Raw genomic sequence first — 24975 nt, forward strand, 5'->3', positions numbered from 1 at the left:
GAGGACACTGCACGTGATCTCCCTCTCGCTGTATATTTTATAAATACCTTTTTAGACACTCGTGGTCCTGCCGTGAGTGCACACGTGGCAGTTAGACATGAGAAACAGGACAGTTGAAAATATCTGACTTTATTAATCCTTTAACAAAACAGGTTTTCAAAAATCACATCAACCTATATAATGATGTATAAAAATGTAATAAGAAAAATCTCAAAAGACAAAGCAGACATTACATGTATGTTCTTTGGCTACAGAAGCCTGCTGGAAGCCAGTGGTAGCAACATGTCGGCTGAGACACTGACTGAGTAGAGAGTAGCTTGAAATACACTGACTATACCCCTACAAAGAAGACATGTCAGTGTCTGTGTGTTTTAACAAAAGCAGAAACATCTCCAAAAAGAGATACCAACTGAATACTCACCTATTGCAATGATATACAGCATTTTATATTCCAGTGATTGTGTTATGACCCAGTTTAAAACAAGTAGGTTTTGCAACAGACCACAAATGAGACTTATCAAAAACTTACATATGGAAATATGGTCAAAAGTAATGACACATGGAGGGTCGTCTTAAAAAAAAATTTTTTTATATATATATATATATATAAAATAAAATACTGATGAGCAACACTATGAGAACAACTTACACTAAATCCTCCTGCCACACAGCGAAGAGACATATGCATTGCAGTGACATTTTTGGGGCATATCCTGAGTGTGTAGACCACAAGGTGAACTTGACATGAAAGCAAAAACAAAAAAACCCAAGTGCAATGTTTTTTGTTGTACACACGCGCACACGCATGCACACACACGGACGCACACGCACACAAAACTGAGAGCCTGAGTCAAATGATCATAACGATGAACTTTCCTTCTGTTGAGTCATGCGGTCCAGTTAAATACGCAAACAGCTTTAACAAGGACTAACATGCATAGGGAACAATTCTGAACTCCTGGTGGGTATATAACATTCATTTTATGCAGGATTTTATTTTACTATCAGACAAAATGAAAAAACAAAAAACAAGTTAGGTTCTTTAATTCAAATCAAAACACTTTAAAAAGGAGATTTATGTAGACAAAAACAAAGTGACACAATTTACCAAGAATGCCCTTATATATGGGCTTGTGAATTTTAGAGATTAATTATAAGAATCCCACGCTTGAATTTAAACTATTAGGAGTAGACAAATACATTTTTAAAAATTGAGAACGTTACCATCCATGACAAATACTGCCTTGTATAAGCTGAAATGATCCAACTGTTACTGAAAATGAGCTGGCGACCTAACGGATATTCCATCAACTTGATGTGTGAAGTGAATCCATGATTAAAATAACAAAAAACTGCCCCGCTGAACAGAAAAGTCAAGAGACAGAACAAGTAGAAAGGGTAATAATCAATGTAGTATACTTCTATATAAAACAATAAACATTTGCAGCAGCACATCTCTTTTGCTTCGAGTTTCTCCTTAACTGCTCACAAACGAGCACACTTTCCAACAGAGCTGAACAACATGCCTGCCAAAGGCACTGAGAGGTACTCGTAGCTGGGACTAGAGAGAGACGGGGCACGACTGTGGGTGCAGATTATTATTTACCTCATTTGGTGGTGGTGGTAGGGTGGGGGGGGGGAAGGAAAAAAAAAAAAAAGCATTAGTTAATAAAACTTCCCCATCTTTCTCTTATCCTCCAAGATAACACTTAAAGATATTATTTGAAAAAAATAAAAACACAACGTTACAGTTATTATTAACGTGTCTTGAAATGAAAGCATATCACTGGATTAAGCACAATAACAGGTCACTGAAAGCCTACAGGTGCAGTATACAGATCAATGAATTGCATCTGAATAAAAGGGGCTGTTCTCTGTAAACACTCAAACCTGTTAGTTGAAGTTGAAACCACAGCAGCACAAAAATGCTGTGCTATTGTGACAACTTTGTGCTGTGCATGAAACTGTTTAAACACATATACGGTGTGTATAACTGTAAAAGTCACCCTGGACTGGACCAGTAGGCTTTACAGTAAGCAGAACTTGCTCCTGTCCAAACTAAATAAAGGCATATAATCAGTTAATGCTCTGAATACACACGTCCTCAGCACAGACATAAACGTCCCACGGGTGCTGGTGAAAAGTTAGAAGTGACGAGCGACATGTGAAAAAACCTACGAGGCAGTGACTCCTTCCCACTCCACCAAGTACTGCACCTTGCCATCAAGGGTGACCCGTCGGGCCAGGACTTTGTACTTCTCCCCGCAGGCCAGACGTCCCGCTGCTCCAAAATAGTTGCTGATGGAGCTCTTTAGGTGGGTGAGCTGGCTGTTGGGGTCCATGCCGTGAATTATGTCTGCAGAGTGAAGCCCTGGGAGGGAGCTCAACAACTCTGTGGCTGAGGGGTGTGGGTCTGCGTAGCTGGGAGGGGGGATGTCTGGGGTGGGGGGCTGGGGGACCCTCCGTGGCCGTCCACGTTTCCGTTTTAAAGGTGGAGGGGAAACAGGCATGATGGGGGCTGCTGTACGCGTCTTGCTGGAGCTGCAGAGGCTGGAGGGTGTTTGATAGGAAAAAGAGGAAGTAAAAAAAAAAAAATGCTGTTAATTCAAAGAGCAACAATAAAAAACCGACTACAGAAAATTAGGAAAACAAGGCTTTAAGGTCTACAGCCATGCAAGTCTGAGTTTGTACCCAGCACAATTCTACTTTCAGTGCAGTGCAAACATCAGGCAGGCATACCTGGACTGTCTTGAAATGCTAGTTGAGGTAGTTTCTGAAGTGCTCAGGGCGCCGATGGATTCCACATCTGAAGTTTTTAAAGACAGCAGAGACCTGTCACTCCTGGTGGTTTGGGGGAAGGTAAAAGATTAAAACATTATGGTTCTTGTTATGTTACAGTGAATCAAGCAAATCAAATAAACACATTGTGTTTGTGATTGATAATTCAATTTGCTTTTGCCCGAATCTTCACCCTAACAAAGCTGAACAGTTCTGATTGCTTTAGAACTACAGTTTATAATTGCCTACTTACTTGACAGATGTAAAGTGATCCAAAGCATGGGGCTCTAACGGTGGCGGTTTCCTGATTTCCTGTCAAAGCAAAGGAAAAAAAACAACAACAAAAAGATGGTTTCTTCTCATATAACACCAACAGTAAATGTCTAACACCTATACAAAATAACAATGCAAAAATACCCATCCCTCCATGCACACACCCAAGCTCACGCCCACTAGGAAACACACATGCAAACATACAGACAGACCTGGGACGAGGGCTCACTGGAGCGTTGTGGTTTAGCCAGAGTCTCCAGAGAGCGTGCTCCTTGCTTCCTCTTTCTTTTCTTCTTTTTCTTCTTCTTCTCTGTGCCATTGGTAAGAGCACTGGGACTTCTAGAGCAACAACAAATATTCAGAACAGTTTTACATATAAAGGCAGTTGTGCCTGAAATAACAGTGAAACTGTTAGGCAGTTCATGTGTTATGTAAACTGTTAGGACACCCTTGAAAATCATCTTAAAAAAGGGAAATTCATCTATAGATAGGAGAAAATTCTTAGCCACCCTATGAAATTTGGAAAACTTTGTCTTTATTTATTTATTTATTTTTTAAACAGAGCAAGAACTTTTCAAACATATTTCTAAACATATTTTCTTTAGAAATTAATAAGCAAATGATTTCAGGTAAAAGAAAAAAAAGAAAAAAAAAGAAATTGGGGACAAGTTGGAGAAAGTTGCATCCTTTGGTCAGATTAGATTAAACTAGAGCTCTTTGACTACAGAGATGCTGCTTTTGGAGAGAAGGGAGAGGCACAGAACCCTAAGAACACTGTCCCCACAGTGAAACGTGGAGGTGGAAGTTTTATGTCGTGGGGATTTTTCAGTGTCTGGATCTGGGTTTCACATCAAGGTCAAAGGAATAAGGAAGGAAGGAAGATGTGAAGATTTTGAAAGAAATCCTCAAGCAGTCAGCAGCAAAAACTGGCTCTTTGCTTCGTCTTCCAACATGACAACGACCCACGACATATGTTGCTCTTGGTAAAGAACGACCTCCACAAGACCAAAATGAGCTTTACTGACTGGCCTGTACAAAGCTCCGACTTGAATCCCACTGAAAATCTGCGGGGTGAACTAAAGACCAACATCCATTTGAGAAGACAATCAAATCTGGAGGCGCTTAAGAGATTTAAGATTGGGCTGGGATTGCTCAGGAGTTGTGTGCGAGACTTGTTGAAAACTACAACAACAACAACAACAACTACTGCATGCTGTTACCAAGCAAAAGAAGGATAACTGAATATTAGCAACAGGGAGGCTAATATCAATCCTGCTAATTTTGGTGAAATAGTCTTGTTTCATGTGCAAAGAAGAATCATTTCATAATTTGGAAAATCTATATTATAACTTCCTCACTCTGTTTAACAGTAGTTGGAAAATAGTTCACAAAAATGGCTTTTTATAGGGGGGCTAAAATTCTGTCCTCATCTGTAGATCACAAGGGGCATTGTTTTTGTTTTAGAGTAAAACAAACAAACAAAATGCTCTTATAATACATAAAAATAAAAATAAAAATCACACTCTTAAATTAAATTAACAAGGTAAAGGGGCACAGCTAAAAAAATGTTTTTTTGGTCCTTAACTTCGCCAGTCTAACACCAGCAATTTCTAAATTGTGCATGTAATGATGAACTATAGAAAAACAAATAACAGGAGTTTTATTAGCAAATAATCATTTCTCTTTTTTAGGTTGTATATAAAAGATGGAGAGGCTTCAAGGTAAAGTGGCCATTCTTTCTGGCCAGCAGGGGGAGACTCCTGTCACTGCAAAAGAAGTCACACTATATGAAAAGTCCATGACCTTGTGGCTCTACATCTCATTTTATTTATGACTTGACTAACGATTTCCCAACAGGTTTATATTTCAGTCACCAGTTTCAAGTCTACTAGTCAAGAATGCAACATGAGATGTGACATGAACAATGATCCCATTTTGAGTCAAATCAAACATAAAGCAGCGCTCAGCGACCAAGTAAATTAAAAGTAAGTACAGTATGAGTGTTCTCAACTTTTCGGTCAGCTTCTCTGAGTCTTGTTTCAAAAAACACAACGTGGCAAGGAGCACCAAACACAAGGCTTCAAAATGCTATTTCAGAAACCAATGAGGGGGGGGATGTCACAACGGCTAGGTCCATCTTTTATAGACCGTCTACGGCAGGGGTCACTAACAGGCGGACCGGGGTCCGAGTCCGGACCCAGTCGCCATCCTATATGGACCCGGACCTATAGTTAACAAAATATTAAATTATATTTAATTTTGACGGGGCGATTCAATTTTAAGCAGTAACCTTACATTGTATTAGACCAGGGAACATGCTGTATTAGACCAGGGAACATACTAACCAATTGTGTGCGAGTTACGCCACCCACGTGACACTACTTAGCCAATCACATCTGCGCATTCAAGGCGATCGCAACGCTGAGTGCAGACACAGACAGACAGAGGAAAGACATGGTGAGAGGTGAATGACAAGCGAGACGATTAACGATACAGTGAGACAAGACGTGAGCGGGAGTCACAAGAGGTAAAACAACTATGGCGCTTTCAAAAAAGAGAAAAGTAGACACCGAAAATAGAACTTTCAAGACTGAATGGACTGACGCATATATGTTCATTCTTCCGGCCGCAAGCAGCAAACCAGTGTGTCTCATATGTTCAGAAACCGTGGCACTGATTAAAAGTGGCAATGTCAAACGCCACTATGAGACAAAGCACAAAGCTTTTGAACAATCATACCCACCCAAGTCTGAACTCAGGTCCCAGAAAATTAGCAGTCTCAGAGCCCAATATGATCAGTCCACAAGGATCTTAACCAATTCTTTCACCGCCCAACAACGTGCTCATGAATGTTCCCTCAGAGTTGCTTGGATTTTAGGTCAACACAAAAAGCCCTTTGCAGATGCAGGTGTTGTCAAAGAGTGCATGAGTGCAGTAGCAGAAACATTACTTGAGGGTAAACAAAAAGAAGAGCTTCATGACAAAATAAAGCAAATACCTATGTCAGCATCAACAGCCACAAAGAGAAGTGAATTATTAGCTCAGGATGTGCTATCCCAGCTGGAAGAAGCTATTCATAAGACACCATGTGTAGGCTTGGCTGTAGATGAGTCCACTGATGTGTCTGACAATGCTCAGCTGTTAGTTTATGTAAGGTTCTTCAACAATGATAAGAAAGAGTTCTGTGAAGACCTGCTAGGTGTAACTTCCCTTCACAGCACTACAAGAGGAGAGGATATTTACCTGGCCATTAAGGAAATGTTAACAAAGCGAGGAATAGAGCCAAACCAAGTGGTTTCAATAACCACAGATGGAGCCCCTGCTATGATGGGGAGAGAGAAAGGAGCTGTAGCAAGAATGAAAGAGGACAATCCCGAGCTAATCTCTTATCATTGCATTATTCATCAGTCAGTGTTATGCTCCACCCTGTCAGACGAGTATGCTGAGGTGATGAAAACAATGATGAAAATGATTAATTTTCTCAGGGCATCTTCTTCTTGTCAGCATCGCATGCTCAGGGAATTTCTCAGAGAAGTTGATGCACACGCTGATGATCTTCTGCTTCACAACAATGTGAGATGGCTTAGCAAAGGCAGGGCATTGGAGCGATTTTGGTCCATCAGAAGTGAAGTAGCAGCTTTCTTGGAAGAGCTGGAAAGTCAAAAAGCAACAAACTTTTCTCTCTTTTTAAATGATGGGAAAAACATGGATATTGTGGCCTTTTTGGTTGATATCACTTCACACCTGAATGAACTGAATTTGAAGCTGCAGGGCAAGGACAATTCAATTTGTGAACTGATGACAGCTGTCCACTGCTTTCAGAGGAAACTTGAAGTGTTCAAAGAAGACCTGCAAGGAGACTATGCACACTTCCCAACAGTGAAGGAACAGGCTCAGGGACAGAGAGATGTGTCCTCTTTTGTTGACTTTGTTGATAAGCTGATTGAAAACTTCAGCAAACGTTTTGATAGCTTCAGCTTTGGACAGCAGCTCACCATGTTCATAAAGAACCCATTTGCCATCACTGATGTCAGAGGGTTCTCAAAGGAAGTCACACAGCACTTCAAGTGGGCAAATGCTGGGCCTCTTCAAATGCAACTAATTGATCTCCAAGCAGATGTGGCCCTGAAAGAGCAGTTTGGAAGAACTGAACCTGCCACTTTCTGGCCCCAATTGGTCTCTGAGACAGCTTTCCCAAATCTGAGGAAAGTAGCCCTGTACATCTTGACCATGTTTGGCTCCACATACAGCTGTGAGGCAGCTTTCTCCACAATGAACATAATAAAAACTAAATATCGTTCCAGGATCACCAATGAGCACCTACACATGTGTATGAGAATGGCCCTGACACCATTCCAGCCCAGATTTAAAATCCTAGTAGAGCGAACTAAAGCTCAGTTCTCTCACTGAACAACAGAAAGTTGGGACGTGGAATATAAGGGGGTGAAAGAAAGAGAAACTGTAAAATTGTTAAAATGTTTTGATGTTATCTGTTGAAAATGTATTGAGACTGTTTAGTCGAGATGTAAAATGTAAAGAAAAAGGGAAACTTTTTTTTTTCTGAAATTAATCACTTTGTTTTAAGATGCACAATTTAGCCATTTTATTTATTTTCTCTAATTCATTTTAAACAGCAGCCCTATTTCTAATGTAGGCCTACTGTGTGTTTCAGTGTTAACAATAAATTTTGTTGAAATGTTTTAACTTGTATTTTCATTGATTTGACAGTCTATTGTTCATACGTTCAGATATAAATAAAAAAAAAAAAAAAAAGGTTGCTTCTCTATCACAATCATAACGTAAGTTAGACATTATGATGTCCCGGACCTCTGCTTGAGAAGATTTTCTCCAACTGGACCTCCTCAAATTTTAGTTTAATACCCCTGGTCTACGGGCTTCATGGTGACATGATGGGAAAGTAGGGCTTTATGAAACAGGTACTGTATAGCTCCTGTTACAAGGTGTAGTTAACACTTTAACAGTAAATAAAGTGTTAAATAAACATTTTCACTGAGAAAAAAAGGGAAAAAAAAACTACCTAGGTAACTTTAGTGCCTGCATTTGACTTATGTGTCACTTCTATTGCACTATAATGCTGCTGCTGCTGCTACCACCTTAGGGCAACAGATTCACACTTCAAAATTAGCTTAGCATGTCATCAATGTCAGCACTTCACAGGAAAAAGATCATCGAAGCTGCATCCGGCAAGGTGCAATCACAGTTCAGTATTTTTTGGGCCACATAGCGTCATAAATATCTTTATCCCAAACTTCCTTGAAAAATAGTGATACAACTTTCAGGCTTAGTCCCCCACCACTACTCTACATTACGTGCGCTAAGCTCCTCCCACCAGACAAGCATAATCGTTATAAGTACTAACAATAAGCAGATGCCAACTTTTTGGTTTTTATTCTGAATCTCTCTTTAGATCTCCCTACATGGACCTAGCATTAATGAGTTCTATACAGGATCAGGTTAACACAGTATCCAGTGGGCACCTTTAACTTTAGGGCATCGACACGTTTCATGTCTAACCTGATGGCGGACAGTGCTTTAGTGGACTTGCATCCCTTGATGGTTATCTCATGTGAAGCCTTCTCCATCACTCTGCTGGTTGGCTCGTCACAGTTGGGGGGAACAGGAGGAAAACGGATCCTAAGGCCAAACAAGTGCTTCTTTTTCTTCACCTCCTTTCCTGACATGAACCTGGGACACGGTGAAAGGGTGGCCATGTAAAAAACATAGAGTCTGTGCAAATACTGGGAGATATTTGAGGCACTTTGATGTTGTCATCAGCATAAAGATTTCAAGAGCAGCAGATAAACTTACATGCAGCTATTATTGTTAAGCGCCTCCAGAACATTTTCATATCGTTCTGATCGTGGAGTGTTGGCGAGCTGTAGACACAGGAAAGATATTGTACAAGAAAAAACTTAAATATTTAAAAATCCAAATGGGGGCCAGGTTATTTCTATTTGGGAAATAACCCTCTACTAGGATTACCTAACAGTGTGGCTTTCAGACCACCAATCAACCTGATGCATTAAGCAGCTACAAAAAAACAAACAAAAAAACAAACAAAAAAAACAAAACAAAAAACACTGACTTGTGTGGCTGCCAATTCCTGACATCCTGTTCCAAATCTAACAAGTAAACATGGATGGGACATGAAATGAAATATGAATAATAGAAGAAAAAAAATCTGTTGGTCTACAATTGGTCACTGGTGCATTACATAACTTATCCTTACCTCACCCAGCTGCAGCAGCTCCCAGTTATCATTGATGTACACCATCAGGTCCATTTCTGAGTCAAAGTACTTCTTCTTGTGGATCACACTCAGGTTGTAGAGGCTCAGGTGTGCGACATCCTTCCTGAAATATTTCAGTAAATACTGTTTTTCAGTCTGTCTTAAAAAAAAAAAAAAAATAATACTAATATAAAGACACCAAATATGTTTGCTGGAGCCACAAGATTTAATTACAGAGGTGGAGTAAAAGTTTATCACAGCTCTCTAGCCCTGGGCGTCAAAGGTAGCAGAGCTTTTAAGACGAAGAGTAAATGCATGCTTGTGTAATTTAATAGAATAAAAAGCCAGCTGTGTGTGTCAAAGTACAAGTTCCTCTTACCAGCTGAGAGGCAGACGGCTGAGGTACTCCGGTCCACCATTGCAAACCGAACAAACAAACACATAAAACCTGAAGGCAAAAATAAAAAGGCCTCAGGAAACAAGAACACAATATAAAGTTTAACATAAAAACCTAGCTATGCTCTAGCTGACTGTCCACTGAGACACGTTTCTTTTTACCATTCTGTTTGTGTGCACGCACTTTTTCCAAAACTTGACTTAAAAACTGAATATTACCCAGAAGTATATTCACCATCATTTCAAGACCAGTTTTAATAGGCTGTCCTTGTTCTCCAAAGCCACACTTTTGCAGGCCATTGGGGAGCAGACTTGAATACGTACAACAATACAGTCAAGATCCACTGTCGAGGGTAAACATTTACATTAGAAGCAGTAAATATGGTCACCTATCTCCGTAGAGCATTGGCATCTGTAAGCAATGGAGACAGGCTTCGTGGAACCATTGCTGACACATGTTGCACTGCAGCATCTTCAGGTACCAGCTGCAAGCAAACAGAATATGAACATTATAACTTTTGTGGACATGGGAACATTTCCATCCAAGCTTTTCACTCTTGCCAGAATATGCAACGTCACTCACTCTCCTGGACCGCCGCAGTAGCAGTAGCACTGCTGGATGTTGGTTTTGTGGCCGTGGTCCCACACCAGCTCCTCCAGCACGTATGGGAAGGACAGGTGTAGCTCCATGTGCTGCGGCTCCTGCTGTTCCTGCTGCAGAAAGTCTTTAGCAGACGCCCCTCTTCTGTGTGGACCACCCGTCTGCAAACCAAACAAACAAAAAACGTGTTTTTCCCACCAAAATAAATACATAAAAAGAAAATTTGGTAAACACATATAAAGAGGTGCTTTTTAAAGCTGGTAAGCTCTTTGGAAAATTTTTAATTTCTCCATAAATATTTGGGGATTTTTCAATAAATAAATGACCTCAGAATAGTTTAGCCTCATTCACTTAATTGGGTTTCTTAATCTTGGGACATTTTATTGTGGGATTAAAGCCTCAATCACTTTTATTCACTCCATTGGAATCTATGAAGTCTTTTATATCCACTTTGATTTACAAACAAAGCAAGTAATGCACTCTTCAAAACAGACATGTGTCATGTTAACAAACTCGTCTAAACCACTTGTTCAAGGTAAATGTTTGACATATTTCTTCTTAAAGAAAAATCTGTACCTTAGCGAGAGAAGTGAGCTCACACTCTGAGCAAAGCCACTTGTCATCAGAGTCGATGACAGCAGCATCGATGACAGGGGAGTGACACCGCTGGTGGTAGCCTAAAACACAAATGAACACATCCGTAATGGCCAGAGATTAGAGCACAACAGATGAATAAATAAACTACTGAGACTGGCTGTTTAAATGTGTTACAAATATCATATAAAATAACTGTTTCTGGCTTATGTTGGAACATCAAAGACGATAAATGATACCTTGTCCACACTTGTCACAAATGACAATCTCGTTGGGTTCCTCTGAAGTTTCGTCTTGGCATATGGAGCACACAATGTCTTCGTCGTCGTCATCCTCATCATCTTCTTCCCCTAAACAGCAGCAAAGTCATGAAGGTAAGCGACTAAAGTTTCAGATTAATGGTGGTATGACTAGGGGTATAATTTAGAGCAGCTTTCAGTCAAACGAGGTCAGAGGAGTACACCGAGTCATCACAAGAACAAAAGACATCCCTCTCACAGCAACTTTTGCTGCTGTGAGAAGGACGACTCAAATTCACCCAGCTGAAACTAGAGAAAGGTGGCAGGGAAAATATTTTACAACCTGGATAAATAAAATCCAAACTGTCTGGTTATGGGGGGTGTGGGCGAAATTGCACTTCCATGTCCCTGAAGGTCTACACCAGGATACTAGAGAGAAGATTCCGTCTACTGACTTAACTTTTGATTCAGCAGGAACAAAGCAGTTTTCATCCTGATTGCGGACAGTTTGCTGCCTTCATCCTCCTGAGGATATTCGAGGGTGTGGGATGTTTGTAATAACTACTTGTGGACCTGGAAAGTGGATTTCTATTCAAACCAATTTTTTTCCCCCTGTAGCGCCAAATCGCAGCAACAGTTGCCTCATATCGCTTTATCACACTCACACTGGAATAGAATTTATAATAAGATTTTGATTGCATCTCATGTGGTGAATCTTTGTCATACTTTTTAATATATCACAATTCAACTATCGCGATCAGGTTGAGGTTAAAAATAAATAAATAAAAAGTTATCTGATAAATGTCACAATGCCAAGAAAAATCTTAACCAGATACTTCTCACAAATCGTTTACAGTCAAATGTGACGAATGTGTCTGATCATAGCGTCTTTGTGTCTTTCATTAATGCTTTATTCATGACCCATCCCATTTAAGAATAAAAATGAAGAATACGTTTTTCTTAACACCATAATAGCTAAAGGGGCTTAAGTGGAGCGATAGCTGCCCGTCTGCATGTTAGCAATGCGCTGCGACTGTACTGATACACTCTACAGTTAACTGTCAGTGTGAAGAGCAAGAGATAAGCAAGTCCAGGAAGAGGCAGACAGGTTTGCACAGCACAAACTGTGGATAACTGACTCCCTACCCTCTTTGCAATGGCTTACAGTATCTTTACTGCATATTATCTAGCAATTAAACTAAAATATATTGCACATTTTAAATTTCATTCACCTGTTTGAATATCCTTCCAAAGAACCCAAGACTTTGACCGATCCTCAAAAACCACAAAACATCGGTGCTTGTCCCGATCTATCTGAAAAACAAAACAAAGAAAGATTTACTTGTTTCCAGATGCGACAGGGGCAGATTTTGCTGTAGATGACCTATACTGATTTCAAGAGTTTTTCCGCCAACGCTCTCCACACAGTCCGTTTACCTGCATGCATCATATGCATCATCCTCACACTAACCTTTGCAATTGTTCCCAAGTAGAAAAGGCCATCTGACCACCGGGCCAGGACATCCTGTCCTTCTGAAAATCTGTCAGACATGCTGTCTTCTCCATACTCTCCCCTGGCAGAAAGGCTTGTGGGGGACAAGGACACAGCCTGCTGCTGCCGCTGCTGCTGCTGCTGCAGGGGATGAGCTCTGTGATGCACAGACAGGTGATCCACAACCCCTGAGTCTCTGAAAAACAGTGCAAGGCAAGAGAACAGAGGCAGACATGAATTTAGACTATGGAGTAAGCGGATATGGAATAAGTGCAAAGTTAATTTATGCGATTTTTTTTCCTGCTTACTGTAAACAGATTGTAATTATTTATATGTGGTGTATTCTGATCCTCAAAAGAATACTAGTACAATTTAATGTATGTTATTGGCATTTTTTTTAACTGATAACAACCAGCAGAGTAACAGTCCTGTATGTGTAGCCCTCAAACACAAGGATGCATTGTGTGCTTGCAGAAGGGCTTACAAAAGAAAGAGTGAAACATGGCATTTCCTCTCCACTGGCTTTGAACAACAGGTGATTATACTCATAATTAGTGCTAATTGTTAATTAACCACATAGTCAGTAACATGGCTTCAATGCAATGAAAGACAAAAAACAAAAACCTAACCACCCTTTCAAAAATAAAGACCAATGTACTTACTACTGAACACTTCCATTCAACTACAGGTCTCAGTGACAGCTAATACTTTGATCATACTAATAAAACATGTCATATTTCTAGCTTCTATTGTAAATGTTATTCATTTCAGATGTTAAGAAAGTATTGATTTTTTTCCTTCGCCTTTAAACCCTGTCCTCCAATGCAGGCTTTCCTTTGTTCGGATAATGAGTGGACATGTTCAGTGCCAGCCACTTAGCAAAGATGAAAAAAGACAGCTTGGGATGCCGCTGCAGGCTGATATAATGTCTTGTATATTAAATAGTAGGCAGCTGGGCGAGCTCAGCAGCGGGAATAATCCACATGCAAAGCCGTAACCCCAGCCAGGTCGCTGACCGTCGGACCCACACCCCCCCTAACGGGAGGAAAACATGACAACAATACCTCATTCGGTCACCTCCGTTTCCACAAACGACTCGTACGACAAAAATAACCGGACAGAAGAGCCGCTCTTATCCCGCTCTTCGAGCAACTGAATTCACTTCTAAAGCGTGTCGGGAAAACATGCGGGGTTTGTGGCTTCCTCAGAAAATAACAAACGGTTCATTTTCCCCAAGCAAGTTCGCCATTTTGGTTTCCCGCTGATGATCGGGGAGTGCATTATGGGAAGAGCTTAAACGACTGCGGCTGGCTGTCTGTGCCGCGACGCTCACATTTTTTCAAACATTTGAAATTGTAGGCAGGGCATTTAGTAAGCAAAACATATCCGCCCCTTAAAGAAGCATATTTTTTATTTTTTAAATTATTTTAGTCGACGTTTTTCTGGAGGTGTTATGCGTTAATGTCTGCCTAAGAGAGACGTTCTATATATAAAATATGTTTACTCAAAAACATCAGAAGTTTAACGACGCGATGTTTGATAAACTTGTGCAAAGTACGACCACTTCATGGCGCTACAACATAACATGACGCTAACAGGTAATTTTTAATCAGACCTCCTGGCCGGAAGTTGTGTGTAGCGTCTCCACAATAAAACCTTTATTTTGAAGGAGGAAGCGGATGTTTGTCTTCCCCCTCCTTGCTGGCTTGATCCGCTTGTACCTCCGGAGTTTCGCAAACACGCAATATTGACTCGCCGTTATCTGCAGAGGGGATCTGGCTTCGGTGAGTGGGCTTGGACAGCAGTTTTGGTCAAATTAGTGGATCACGTGTAAACTTAAAAAAAAACACATCTTATTGGTAGAGTTTGCGCCTGCGCTCTGAACCTGCGTTTTTCCCCAGCTTCAACTATGTTGCTTTGGTTGGAATTCAGCAGCTGCTGCAAAGAGAGCCCAGGCGCAGGCAAAGTGTGCCGTCAGAGCGACTCACGCCGTCAACTCAAACCGACAATCTGAGCTTAAAATCGGATAACCTGTAATAATTTTTCTGTGTTCGTCGTTTGATGCTGAACACGCTTTGTCCCATGGGTTTTTGGATGATCCCCCACAGCCAGGTCCACGTCTTGAGATGATCTATTTTTGTGATGGCGAAGGGTCTTTTTCCACGGGCCTGGGTGAAGAAGTCTTTCTACTTTCAGGTAAGATTGCTACCCAGGATCTGTTGTGTGAAGCGGATTGCAGTTTTAAAAAAAATGAGGTGATGCTGTGGGATTGTTTGAGCTCGCCGTGGTGCCACATCACACTGACAGCTGGCAGTAAACGGGTACCTCCTCTTGCTGCTCGGTGTGGACATCAAAATACCTGATGAATGCAAAATGCAAAATACCTGATGAATGCGGGCCTGCTCTAGAAACAATAGGATTGTTGCCCTGGCACTGCTTTGTTTTTGACTGTAAAGATGCCAGGGCTTCCACTCAGTCTTTTCCTTGCCTTCAGCAGTGCCAGGGCAGCAGTAATTCCTTTGGGCTGGGTAATAAGGGTTGAACCTTCTGATTTGAGGAGCAGCTGCCAGCAACTTCTCTCAATACCGTAAGGAGCTTATGCAAGAGGGCTGCATTTGCTCTTAAAAAGGGTAGAATGCTGTTGCATTACAACATGCACAACCGTCAGTTTAATGCAGTCTACTGAAAGCTGAAACATGTTGAGCTCAAAGTGTGAAACATGTTGGCAAGCTCAGCTCATTTCATCTGGCTATAACCAGTAACCAATTACAGTAAACAAGTGTCTCCTGTAGGCCCGTGGTTTAATTCAGTGAGATCAGTTACTACTAAGCAACATGTCATCCTGTACCTGGCGTTGTTTTTTTGAGGCCTGAGAGGACATCGATCCTAGAAGAAAAAAAGAATTTTGCATGTGTTTTCACTGTATATTGTGCATGCAGTGTGCACATTTTGCACAACAATTAGGCAAATGTGTTCTATTTGTGGTCTACTCAAATCCCCATGTCCAGTTTCTCCCCATGTCCATGTATCTCAAACAAAAGGTCAGTGAAAAATGCAAACGGGCTCACAAATTTTAAGAAAAAGCAAGAAGAACTTCTAGGAAACCTTCTTCCCGCAGGCGATACGGTCTCTCAATCACACCACCACACAGTACTGACCCACACATACAGTTCTTACACACACACTGGACTTTCTGGACTTTGGTTTTGCACAACACTGGTCACTATATTCTTCATTTCCGGTTAATACTTGTACAGCTGCTGTTATTGTGTATATATTTATTTAGATTTAGATTTCTTCATACATTCTTATATAGTTCTATATTGTGTATTGTGTATTTTGTTGTACAGTTATTTTATTTTCAACTTTAATTTATATATTTATCTTTATCTTATTCTTCCCAGTTAAATTTACCCTTCATTCTAATTTGTGTTGTACAGTTATTTCATTTTTAACCTTAATTTATATTCTATTCCTTCCTAGTTAAATTTACCCTTTTTAATTTTTCATATTTATTTCCTATCTTATTCATAGCCTTTTCCTTTTTTGTTTTCTTTACGTCACGAGCAGTTGTCCAAGCATTTCACTACATATCGTACTGTGTATGACTGTGTACGTGACAAATAAAATTTGAATTTGAATTTGTATGCTCATAAAGCCACCACGGCAAAATGTGTTCCTTATTATCTTCCAGGTAGCAAGCTTACAGGGCAAGTTTCAGCAAAGCCATCACAGTTTACTGCAGAGCCGACATATATATGTCTCCTGGACCGAACTGTGCTGTCAGAAATCAAATAGCTCAGATGTCAAAGCCTGCTACATTTAAAAACCAGTTTAGTAAGACTTCACTGAGCACGTAAAGACACGTTTTCAATCAGGGAGTATTAGCCACCTTCAGTGCGTCACGCGGGATTAGAGGCAAAAACTGACAAGGAGAGCCAGCTCCGTCCTGAGACGCTCTGTGGATTTCAGGTGGGATGAAATGACAGTGGCCATCACCGCAAACCCCTCTACATGATATGGGCCTTTTGTCTGGGTAACTGAGACCATCTGTTGACAGACAGTGACACTAAAGCTTGCACTATGGATTTTGTGCTTTGTCACTTAGCTCAGTCGTGCACAGGTCATTCAGCTCTCAGCACTTAGTCATTTTATTTGACTTATCTTGTTTTGTTTATTTTATTGATTTATACCTTGAGGCTGCTATACAACTGCAAAACATGTGGAGTCTCTGTCCCTGTCTTTGTGATTAGTAATATAGTAATAAACATCTTTTTGACTCATTTTAACCCTCATACGTGGCATCAGTTAGGTTTATGCATTGTTTTCCTAGTTAAGACATTTAGTACATATCAGGTGTCATTGCAAAGGATACACTGTAAGGGACCAAAGGGTTTGATGAAGGATTAAGCTCTGTCCTGCTCAGCTTTCACACACCCCACAGACAGTTCACAGGCACGCATGACTCAAAGTCACTTGCTTGTCATGACCATGGAGGGCTGGGCTGTATCCAACCTTTAATTTCCATGTGTGCACTTAGGAAATGTTAATTCCCTTTGCAAAGAGCCTCTACACATGCCAAGGCATTCAGATGTGATAGCAATGTTCACTCTTTATCCTTATCTCTATCTCTTTCGTGGAGGCCAACTGTCTATTTAGTCATCTCTTCAGGGCACACGGTGTTTAAAAGCAAAGCAGTCGTGCAGAGGAGACATCTGTCCTGCTCTGTTAAAAAGCAGCTGCTAAAGCTCAAATAAACTCCTGCTGTTGTCAGTAACAGATTGATGAAATGCACCAATTAGAGAGACAGGTAATTTGTTATTTTCCCGTACCCTAACCTCCTTGCAAAAATATTTCGCGAGATGCCTCAAATCTCAAAAGAATACAAATTAAGAGTAATTTGACCCTCTTTCTGTGTGTCAGTGCGGATCAGACGCTTTAATGTCTCCCACAGAGTGTATAAACCCATAACAGAGAGTTCTTCTGCTCTGTTTACATACTACAGTAATCATAGCACATGAAAGATAAAAAGGCTTTTGACTTGGTGCCTGCCACACTGCCAGGGTATTTTGCTGGGATTTGGAAACAGTGCTAAAGCTGAATGAGAGGCACGCCAAGCTGCCAAAACCCACACGACATAACCAGTTCCTGCCATGCAATCAAAGAGAGAAGCAAAATTACTTTATCCTCCCAAGTGCAGTTACAGTCCTCGGAGGGAAAACTAACTGCAGTTTTGTTTGGGTAAAAGTCGAGGAGTGTGGCCGACGAAGGCAGTCTGACCTAAATTCTTTTCACTGCTCCACTCTGCCCTCCAACAGTCCTCTTTGCTTTATCTTTTTGCTTGCTTTTATTTAATTATTCTCTTAGTCTGTGTGCTGCCGAGAGGATCATTTCATTAACTGACTTCAGCGCAACAGTTTTCACAATTCTACTTCGAGACTCTTTGATAAGGCCGCAGACTTTTCTGCCATAGAAGAGATGGTGAAATGTGTAGCTGTGTTGTGTGGATTGCCATGATAGTTGGCTTAGCAACCTTTGGCCACAGTGACCAAAGAACAAATTAACGAATTATTGACACAAAAACTTCATGTTACCCCTCCCAGGGACTTTTGCGATCCTCTGACTTCAGCACCACAACATCAGTATTTAGTATGTTGGAGTATGTTTGCATACTAAACTAGGGTTTCAAACAAGGTCAAAGTTATAGCTGCAAATCATTGCCATGTTATTGTTTTTATTGTTGCCTGCTAAAGTTACACTTTAACTCAAAGCACCACTCTTTATAAGTGTAGCCTCGCAGAGATGCAAATATAACACTGCTATAGGTTGGTAATGAAGCAAATAGTTACTTTCTGTATGTACAGCTGGACTGTATGACTAACTTGGCATTTAACTTGATCTTTCTTCCTGTTTTCAACAACTGCAGCTGTTTTTGTTTCTGATTTGGTTAATTTCAGTTCAGTTTTTTATTCCATTAGAGGTGAAAATCACCAGATACCACATGATACAATATCATCACCATGCTTCACACAATACAATATTATTATTATATTTATCTAGTTTTGCAAACTGTGCCCTCAAAGTTGAACTTTGTCAGTGTCTGTTTTATCACAATAAGATTGGCAAGAATACCAATACTCACTAAAACCAGCCATAATTATTGTGAGATAGTCTATGATTGAACGGGACCATGTTGGCAATTAAGTGCAATCTATTACTAATAATACATCAATTAACTGTGATAAATCCTTTAAAATCACGTATCTGTTGAAGTCTGCATAGACTCAAATTCATTTTTAAAAGAAATTCACATTACATTTGCATTCAGCAGCCTTCCTGTTCTATAGAAATATAACCGGCTCACAAGCAGCCAGCTGACTCAAGTCCTCTCGAATTGTGTTTACTGACAAAGACTCATTCAGACTGATGGCAGCATGTTGCCAATCTGTCTGCATTTATAAATCAGACAGCAATATTTTGCAGTCAGTCCAAGTCAGGCTGCAGCTGTTTGCAGAAAAGTTGCTTCCTATCTGGCAATCTGGCAATCTGTGCAATCGCTCTGCGATTAAAAGTGGTTGTGAATGTGCAACACCCACGAGCTCTGAGCAACCATATCATCACTACAAGTTCCAGCATAAGAAAATTTTTTTTTATGGATCTAAGGAAGGTGTTATATTTTTAGTCCTTGAGCCATTAGCTAGCTCTGAATTAGGAGGTAGCTCTGTGTAGCTAAGTGTGTCCAATGTTGTACTTTCACTTGAGCTGATTTAATGTAAGTTTGTTTGGCTAATCTCAGGATGGTCGTGCATGAGATTAGCCTTCTTCTTTGGAGTACTCCCTGAGTATTTTAATTTATTTAGTAAAATATTGATATCTGGTGTCCATGGTATAATACTGGCATGGACAACACTACTGTTTTTTTGTAGTGTAGTTTTCTTCAGAAGTTTCACTCTGCCTGATTTTTATCACGATGGCAAATAACTGCATTAACTTTCACCGTGTCACAGAAATAACAGGACGTCTGCTCAAAGGGGCATTGTAAGACATGTGATGTGTGCATCCTGTGACTCAAGCAGTAAGCTGTTACCAGCCACAACTAAAATGGTATGTCGCGCTGAAAGAATGGGACTCCCAACTCTAAAAAACATTTTCTGGCTTAATGAGCTATTGTTGCACCTAGCAATAAACCACACAACCAGTACCTTGTTACTGGACAAGGTACTGGTTGGTACTGGTGAGAGTCCCCAACTCTCACTATAATAACCTTTTATGTGATCAAAGCTGTGTGATTAGATCAAATCCATGGTTGTCTAACACGTTAATCCAGGTAATCCCAATACAAAGAAATGCAGGTTCATAACAAAATGAACTGCCGGGACCTTGGTACTGTAGAGTTTCCAGATCTGGGTCCATCAACGCAGTTTTGTTTCAACTCTCCACTCACAGGCTCGGATCTCCTTTGTGCGGGTGAACTACCTGTTCCTGACATGGCTGACTGTGCTGGTGGGGAGCTGGGTGTTCTATGTGCAATACTCCGCCTACACAGAGCTGTGCAGAGGACACGAGTGCAAGAATGCCATTGTGAGTGACTGCAGTAGTTTAGAAGAGACCGTGGTTTGAAAATTGCAAGAACTTGTCTCAGAAATCTTTGTGGCTATTAAGAAAATGTCACCCGTGTTAGAATAATAATTGTGTTCTTCTTTTTTGTTAAAGTGTGATAAATACAGGAGGGGGATCATCGATGGGTCTGCTTGCAGTAGTCTGTGCGACAAGGAAACACTGTACATGGGCAGGTGTCTGTCAACACTGCCAAACAACCAGGTAGGCGACCACTGTACTTTCCATTTACAGTAGATTACTGTGTGTAAAATCTCACTGGTAGATGTCAATACATGACTTCTGTTTTCTTAACACACCCAGTTGAAATGAACAAACCTAGCTGGTTGCTGTAGGACAAACAGGTTTTAGTCAGCCAAGACAAACAAATACGTCAAATTTAGACTCTACTCCATAACTGCTGCCATGGGCCGACATGTTTCTTCCACTGTTTCTGTATATAAACATTTTTCTAAACACTGTTAGAAAACCAACACATAATAATGAATTATTAATAAAAAATTAATTAAAAAAATGTGCAGTATTTTTATGTTTTTACCCTCAATGTCACCTCAAAAACTCAGGACGTTCATTTGTAATGAGTGTAGGCTGTTTACCACAGCAAGCAGTCAATAGGCTAGCGGACCACCTGTATTTACTTTGGAGGAGGCTATAAAACGTTGTGACAAGAGTCCAATACAGTCGATACAGTGGAGTTCACTTTTGACCGATGACAGTGATACTGAGTCAACTTGTTGAAGATATCCTGGACTTTTTGTCAGTAAGCACAGATTTTATTGCCTCTGTCAGCTTCTATTAGCCTCTGTTAGCTCACCTAGTAACTATTTTTCTTGCAGGGTATTTTTTACATTTTTTTTCTGTTGTGGAACATTTCTCTACAGCCATTTTTTATACATAGAAACATTTAAAGAATTTGCAATTGTAGCTATTTTTTAGATTTATTAGCTCTGTAGAATCTTCTTGATGCATGCTCAATCATCCAGGTATGTAGATCTCCAAAAGTTGATTCTGTTCATCTGGACGTAGCGTTTTCAGTGGGAGAAACATTTCATCACTCATCCAAGTGACTTCTTCAGTCTCAGCTGACTGCAGGTTTCCCCAATCTTATAAACAGTGCATTTGCATAATGACTGAAACCAGCCCAGTGAAGGAACAATGGGCTGGGAGGTCAGTTCCTTCATCATAATTATGCAAATTTTCACGACCATTGATCAACAACCACTGATCAATGGCCATGAGTTCCATTCACAGAGAGTTGGGGAATGGCTGCAATCACAGCACTATAATATGGCGAAGGATGTAACCTTACCCTTATGTGAAAAGGGAAAGACCATCTCTGAATCAAGGAGGGGACCTAAGGGTACATCTTTCGCCATCTTACAATGATAAGATTGGGGAAACCTGCAGTCAGCTGAGACTGAAGAAGTCACTTGGATGAGTGATGAAACGTTTCTCCCACTGAAAACGCTACGTCCAGATGAACAGAATCAACTTTTGAGACCTCTGTAGAATATTAAAGAATTTCTTTTTTCTGAGAGTTACATGAAAAGTTTATTCTTATATGAGTTCTCATTAGCAAAGGATAAAGATGAGTGATCGGTCAATTATCCCATTCTGCTTTTCATTAGGTATACACAGGAAGCTGGGGAGACCACGATGGGATCATCCACTGTAAGCTGGGGGAGGTTGTGCACTATGAGCTGGGTGAGGAACCAGAGCCACGGAGGGAAACCCCAGTGTTTGACAAGCCTACGAGAGGCACCTCAGTGGAGAAGTTTAAAGAGATGGTCTTTAATCACCTCAAGGTAAAAGAGGTCAAGTCATAAAAGTTGCGATGAAACTAAATCTGTGATTTAGCCTGAAACAGCTTCTCTCATTCTCTATCCACCAGTCCAAGCTTGGAGAACACGCGAACCTTGCTAGCCTCGTCAGCCAAATCCTCTCTGTCGCCGATGGCAACAGGGATGGACGGGTGTCACTGCCAGAAGCCCGCTCTACATGGGCCCTCCTGCAAATGGATGAGGTATCATAAGTTCATAATAATATAATTAACAGTGGAGAACAGTTTTCTGAGGCTTGATGTTAAGGCACTTTCGTGCTCTGTTCTCTGAGGTGCTGCTGGGTCTGCTGCTCCAGGACAGAGGACACACTCCTCGTCTCATCGGCTACTGCGGGGATCTCTACATGACGGAGCGTGTTCCCTATGGACCCCTGTACGGTTTATCTCTGCCTTGGCCTCTTGTTTCTTGGGTTCCTAGTGGTTTGCAGCGCTCCATGGACCAGTGGTTCACCCCCTCCTGGCCTCGCAAAGCTAAGATCTCCATGGGCCTGCTGGAGCTCGTGGAGGACATCTTTCACGGCACCTACGGGAGCTTTCTGATCTGCGACCTCACTGCGGCACACTTTGGTTACACTGACCGCCATGAGCTCCGTCTGACTAACACCCAAGCAGTGGTTTCTGAGGAGGAGTTCAGGCGCACCATGCGAGCACTGAAGTGCGAAACAGATGCCGACTGCATTTACGGGGCAGACTGCCACACATCCTGCGATTTGTCAGAGAGGCGATGCAGGGAGGAGCCATTCAGGCCAAACTTGGCGAAGTCTTGCGAAGCGCTGAAGGACTACCTCCTGCGGGGGGCGCCATCAGAGATGAGAGAGGAGCTCGAGAGGCAGCTGTATGCCTGCATGGCTCTCAAAGGTAATGCTGGACAGATGAACATGGAGCACTCACTTATCCTCAACAACCTGAAAGCCCTGCTGTGGAAACAGATCTCACACACCAAGGACTCGTGACAAGGAGGGGAAGTCACTCTGAAGGAGGAAATGGGTATAAAATAGGCTGTGATGTAAGAGTAGCAAACTTATTAAAGTCATTTTTAACTAACACTTAGGAACGGTCACACATATGGATGAAGCTGGAGGCCGGAAAAACTTATTTTAAATGATTAAATGACTGCATGTTACCGTCAGTCACGCTCATAGAAACACACATTGTGTATTGTATTGTTCACTACAGTGGAATGTCATGATAGCACTGCTGGAAAAGAAAATACTTGTAGTTTTTACTGAAAGTCTCAAAAGCCGAGAGACTGAATTGCTGTTTTTGCCACAAAAAATCATGCTGATGAGTGCGCACTACGCTGGTAAAATAATGATTGTAAAATCAATGAACATCAATACCACAATTTCATATTAAAACCTAGAACTTGAGGGAGTTTAGGATAAGGGTGGACTTTTAACAAAGGACTTAAACCGACCTAAAAACCCAAACTGTGCTGTAGTGTCTAAACAAGAGTTTTCACATATTACTACTCATTCGGTGGACGATCAGCACTTCTAGAAACATAACTAAATCTACACAGAAGCAAAAATAAATCATAGTTCTTATGTGTGTTATCACGAAAGAATGTGTCACCAAGTGCAACAGTGCATGCGTTTCATACAATTGTCAAAAAGTCGGGACTATACACCGGATGTCCTTCCTGACGCAATCCTACAGGGATTTGTGTCGATCTTTCACTCGTTAGCCAAATGTGCAAAGCATTATACTGTGGAGCTACTAATTGCAGTAGAGGAGACCAGCGCAGATGCTGTAATTTTATATACCAGATGTTTTAAATGGGTGACAGGTCTTGAATCCGTGCAGGTTAGTTCTATGTAGCCAGCTGTTTAGATGCACATAGAATGGAGTTTGGCGTCATCTGAGATAAGCAAGGCCTTTGTAGGGAAAACCTGGGAATAATGTTCAGCATTAATGGTGCCTTCACAGATGTGCAGGTTACCCATGCCATTTGGATTTATACCCACATACTATCATGCTGATTTTACTTTTTTAATAGTATACTGATAATAAGTAGTACTGTACGATTCAGTACTACCTCAGCAAGCTGTTGAACAGAGATTTCTCTAGATTCCCTCCAACCTTTATTGTTTGTCTTAAAGAAGCTACTTTTGGATTTTCCCTTATTCACCGGGGCTCACCACAGTGGGGCAGCACAATTGATTCAACAGGTTGTTTTTTTTAAATGCAGGTTGTTGATTTTGGTCCTCCAAACACAATCTAAAGGTTTAGCGATACATTCCAAGTCTTGTCTTAGTGCTGGATTTTTAAAAAATGTCACTCATCTGCATGATAGACTGAGACAGTATCCTGTATGGCCGATGTGAAGGTATCCACAGAAGTCTGGCTTATCTTATCAATGTGCATCTCCCACTTGTGAAGTCACTGCTGCATCACTGACCCACCCAAAAAACTAATGTATTTAATTTGTGAATGTTTGCCGTTTGTATTTTCCATTGAAAAGAGCATTTGTGGTAACGTACGACATTATTTATGGATTTTCACATCACAGTGCCATAGAGTTCATGCTGGTCCTTTTTATGAATGTTTACAGTTTGTGCAAAATATAAAATCTTGTGCTCACGTGTCATGCTGTGCAAAAGGTTTTCCATGACTTGTCACATGTTACTGAAATGAACTTACTACAGCTGGATGTGTTAAGCCACTACAACGCAGATCAGACTGCTGCTGAGTTTGGAAACTTTAAAAAAAAAAAAAAAAGTTTACTTAGAAATGAAGAAAAACAAAACAGCATGATTTTGCACAATTAAAATGCATACCACTGCACTGTTTCCTTTTGAGTATTTCAGTCCTGTCAGTTAACAGACACCATTGTGGTTCAAACATGATAACAGATGAGTAATTACGAGTCTAACTTGAGGGAAAGGAGCGACT

The 24975-nt window shown here is 40.9% G+C and overlaps 2 protein-coding genes across 3 annotated transcripts; one reads left to right on the forward strand and one right to left on the reverse strand.

Moving 5' to 3' along the window:
* Positions 1-113: 113 nt before the first annotated feature.
* Positions 114-14357, reverse strand: mtf2 (metal response element binding transcription factor 2). 2 transcript variants are annotated; one of them, XM_082512306.1, is made up of 15 exons: positions 14280-14357; positions 12603-12819; positions 12364-12445; positions 11132-11242; positions 10875-10975; positions 10281-10459; positions 10087-10182; positions 9681-9749; positions 9302-9425; positions 8881-8948; positions 8587-8757; positions 3264-3390; positions 3032-3090; positions 2740-2841; positions 114-2550 (listed from the first exon to the last, which is right to left on the reverse strand). In XM_082512306.1, exons 2-15 carry the CDS (start codon positions 12681-12683, stop codon positions 2175-2177), a joined length of 1746 nt encoding a protein of 581 aa, XP_082368432.1. In that variant the 5' UTR covers positions 12684-12819; positions 14280-14357; the 3' UTR covers positions 114-2174. The 2 variants fall into 2 exon arrangements, with proteins under 2 accessions (XP_082368432.1, XP_082368431.1); XM_082512305.1 differs by lacking the exon at positions 14280-14357 and adding an exon at positions 13688-14214.
* Positions 14325-24865, forward strand: dipk1aa (divergent protein kinase domain 1Aa). Its single transcript, XM_082512307.1, has 7 exons — positions 14325-14407; positions 14732-14819; positions 20070-20204; positions 20337-20444; positions 21869-22045; positions 22132-22263; positions 22353-24865. The coding sequence occupies exons 2-7, from the start codon at positions 14766-14768 to the stop codon at positions 23031-23033; spliced, it is 1287 nt and encodes a 428-aa protein (XP_082368433.1). The 5' UTR covers positions 14325-14407; positions 14732-14765; the 3' UTR covers positions 23034-24865.
* The last annotated feature ends 110 nt before the right edge of the window (positions 24866-24975 follow it).

The sequence above is a fragment of the Aulonocara stuartgranti genome, assembly GCF_965226115.1.
Source record: "Aulonocara stuartgranti genome assembly, chromosome: 18".
NCBI lineage: Eukaryota > Metazoa > Chordata > Actinopteri > Cichliformes > Cichlidae > Aulonocara > Aulonocara stuartgranti.

Excerpts from the sequence above, each read along its gene's own strand:
- mtf2 (XM_082512305.1), bottom strand. Across the intron at positions 10,976-11,131 it reads TTGTGACAAGTGTGGACAAG|GCTACCACCAGCGGTGTCAC; the intron begins GTATCATTTATC and ends TTTGTGTTTTAG. Across the intron at positions 2,551-2,739 it reads AGCATTTCAAGACAGTCCAG|CCTCTGCAGCTCCAGCAAGA; the intron begins GTATGCCTGCCT and ends AACACCCTCCAG.
- dipk1aa (XM_082512307.1), top strand. The coding sequence starts at position 14,766 with ATGGCGAAGGGTCTTTTTCCACGGGCCTGGGTGAAGAAGTCTTTCTAC. Across the intron at positions 14,820-20,069 it reads AGAAGTCTTTCTACTTTCAG|GCTCGGATCTCCTTTGTGCG; the intron begins GTAAGATTGCTA and ends CTCCACTCACAG. Across the intron at positions 22,264-22,352 it reads CCCTCCTGCAAATGGATGAG|GTGCTGCTGGGTCTGCTGCT; the intron begins GTATCATAAGTT and ends CTGTTCTCTGAG.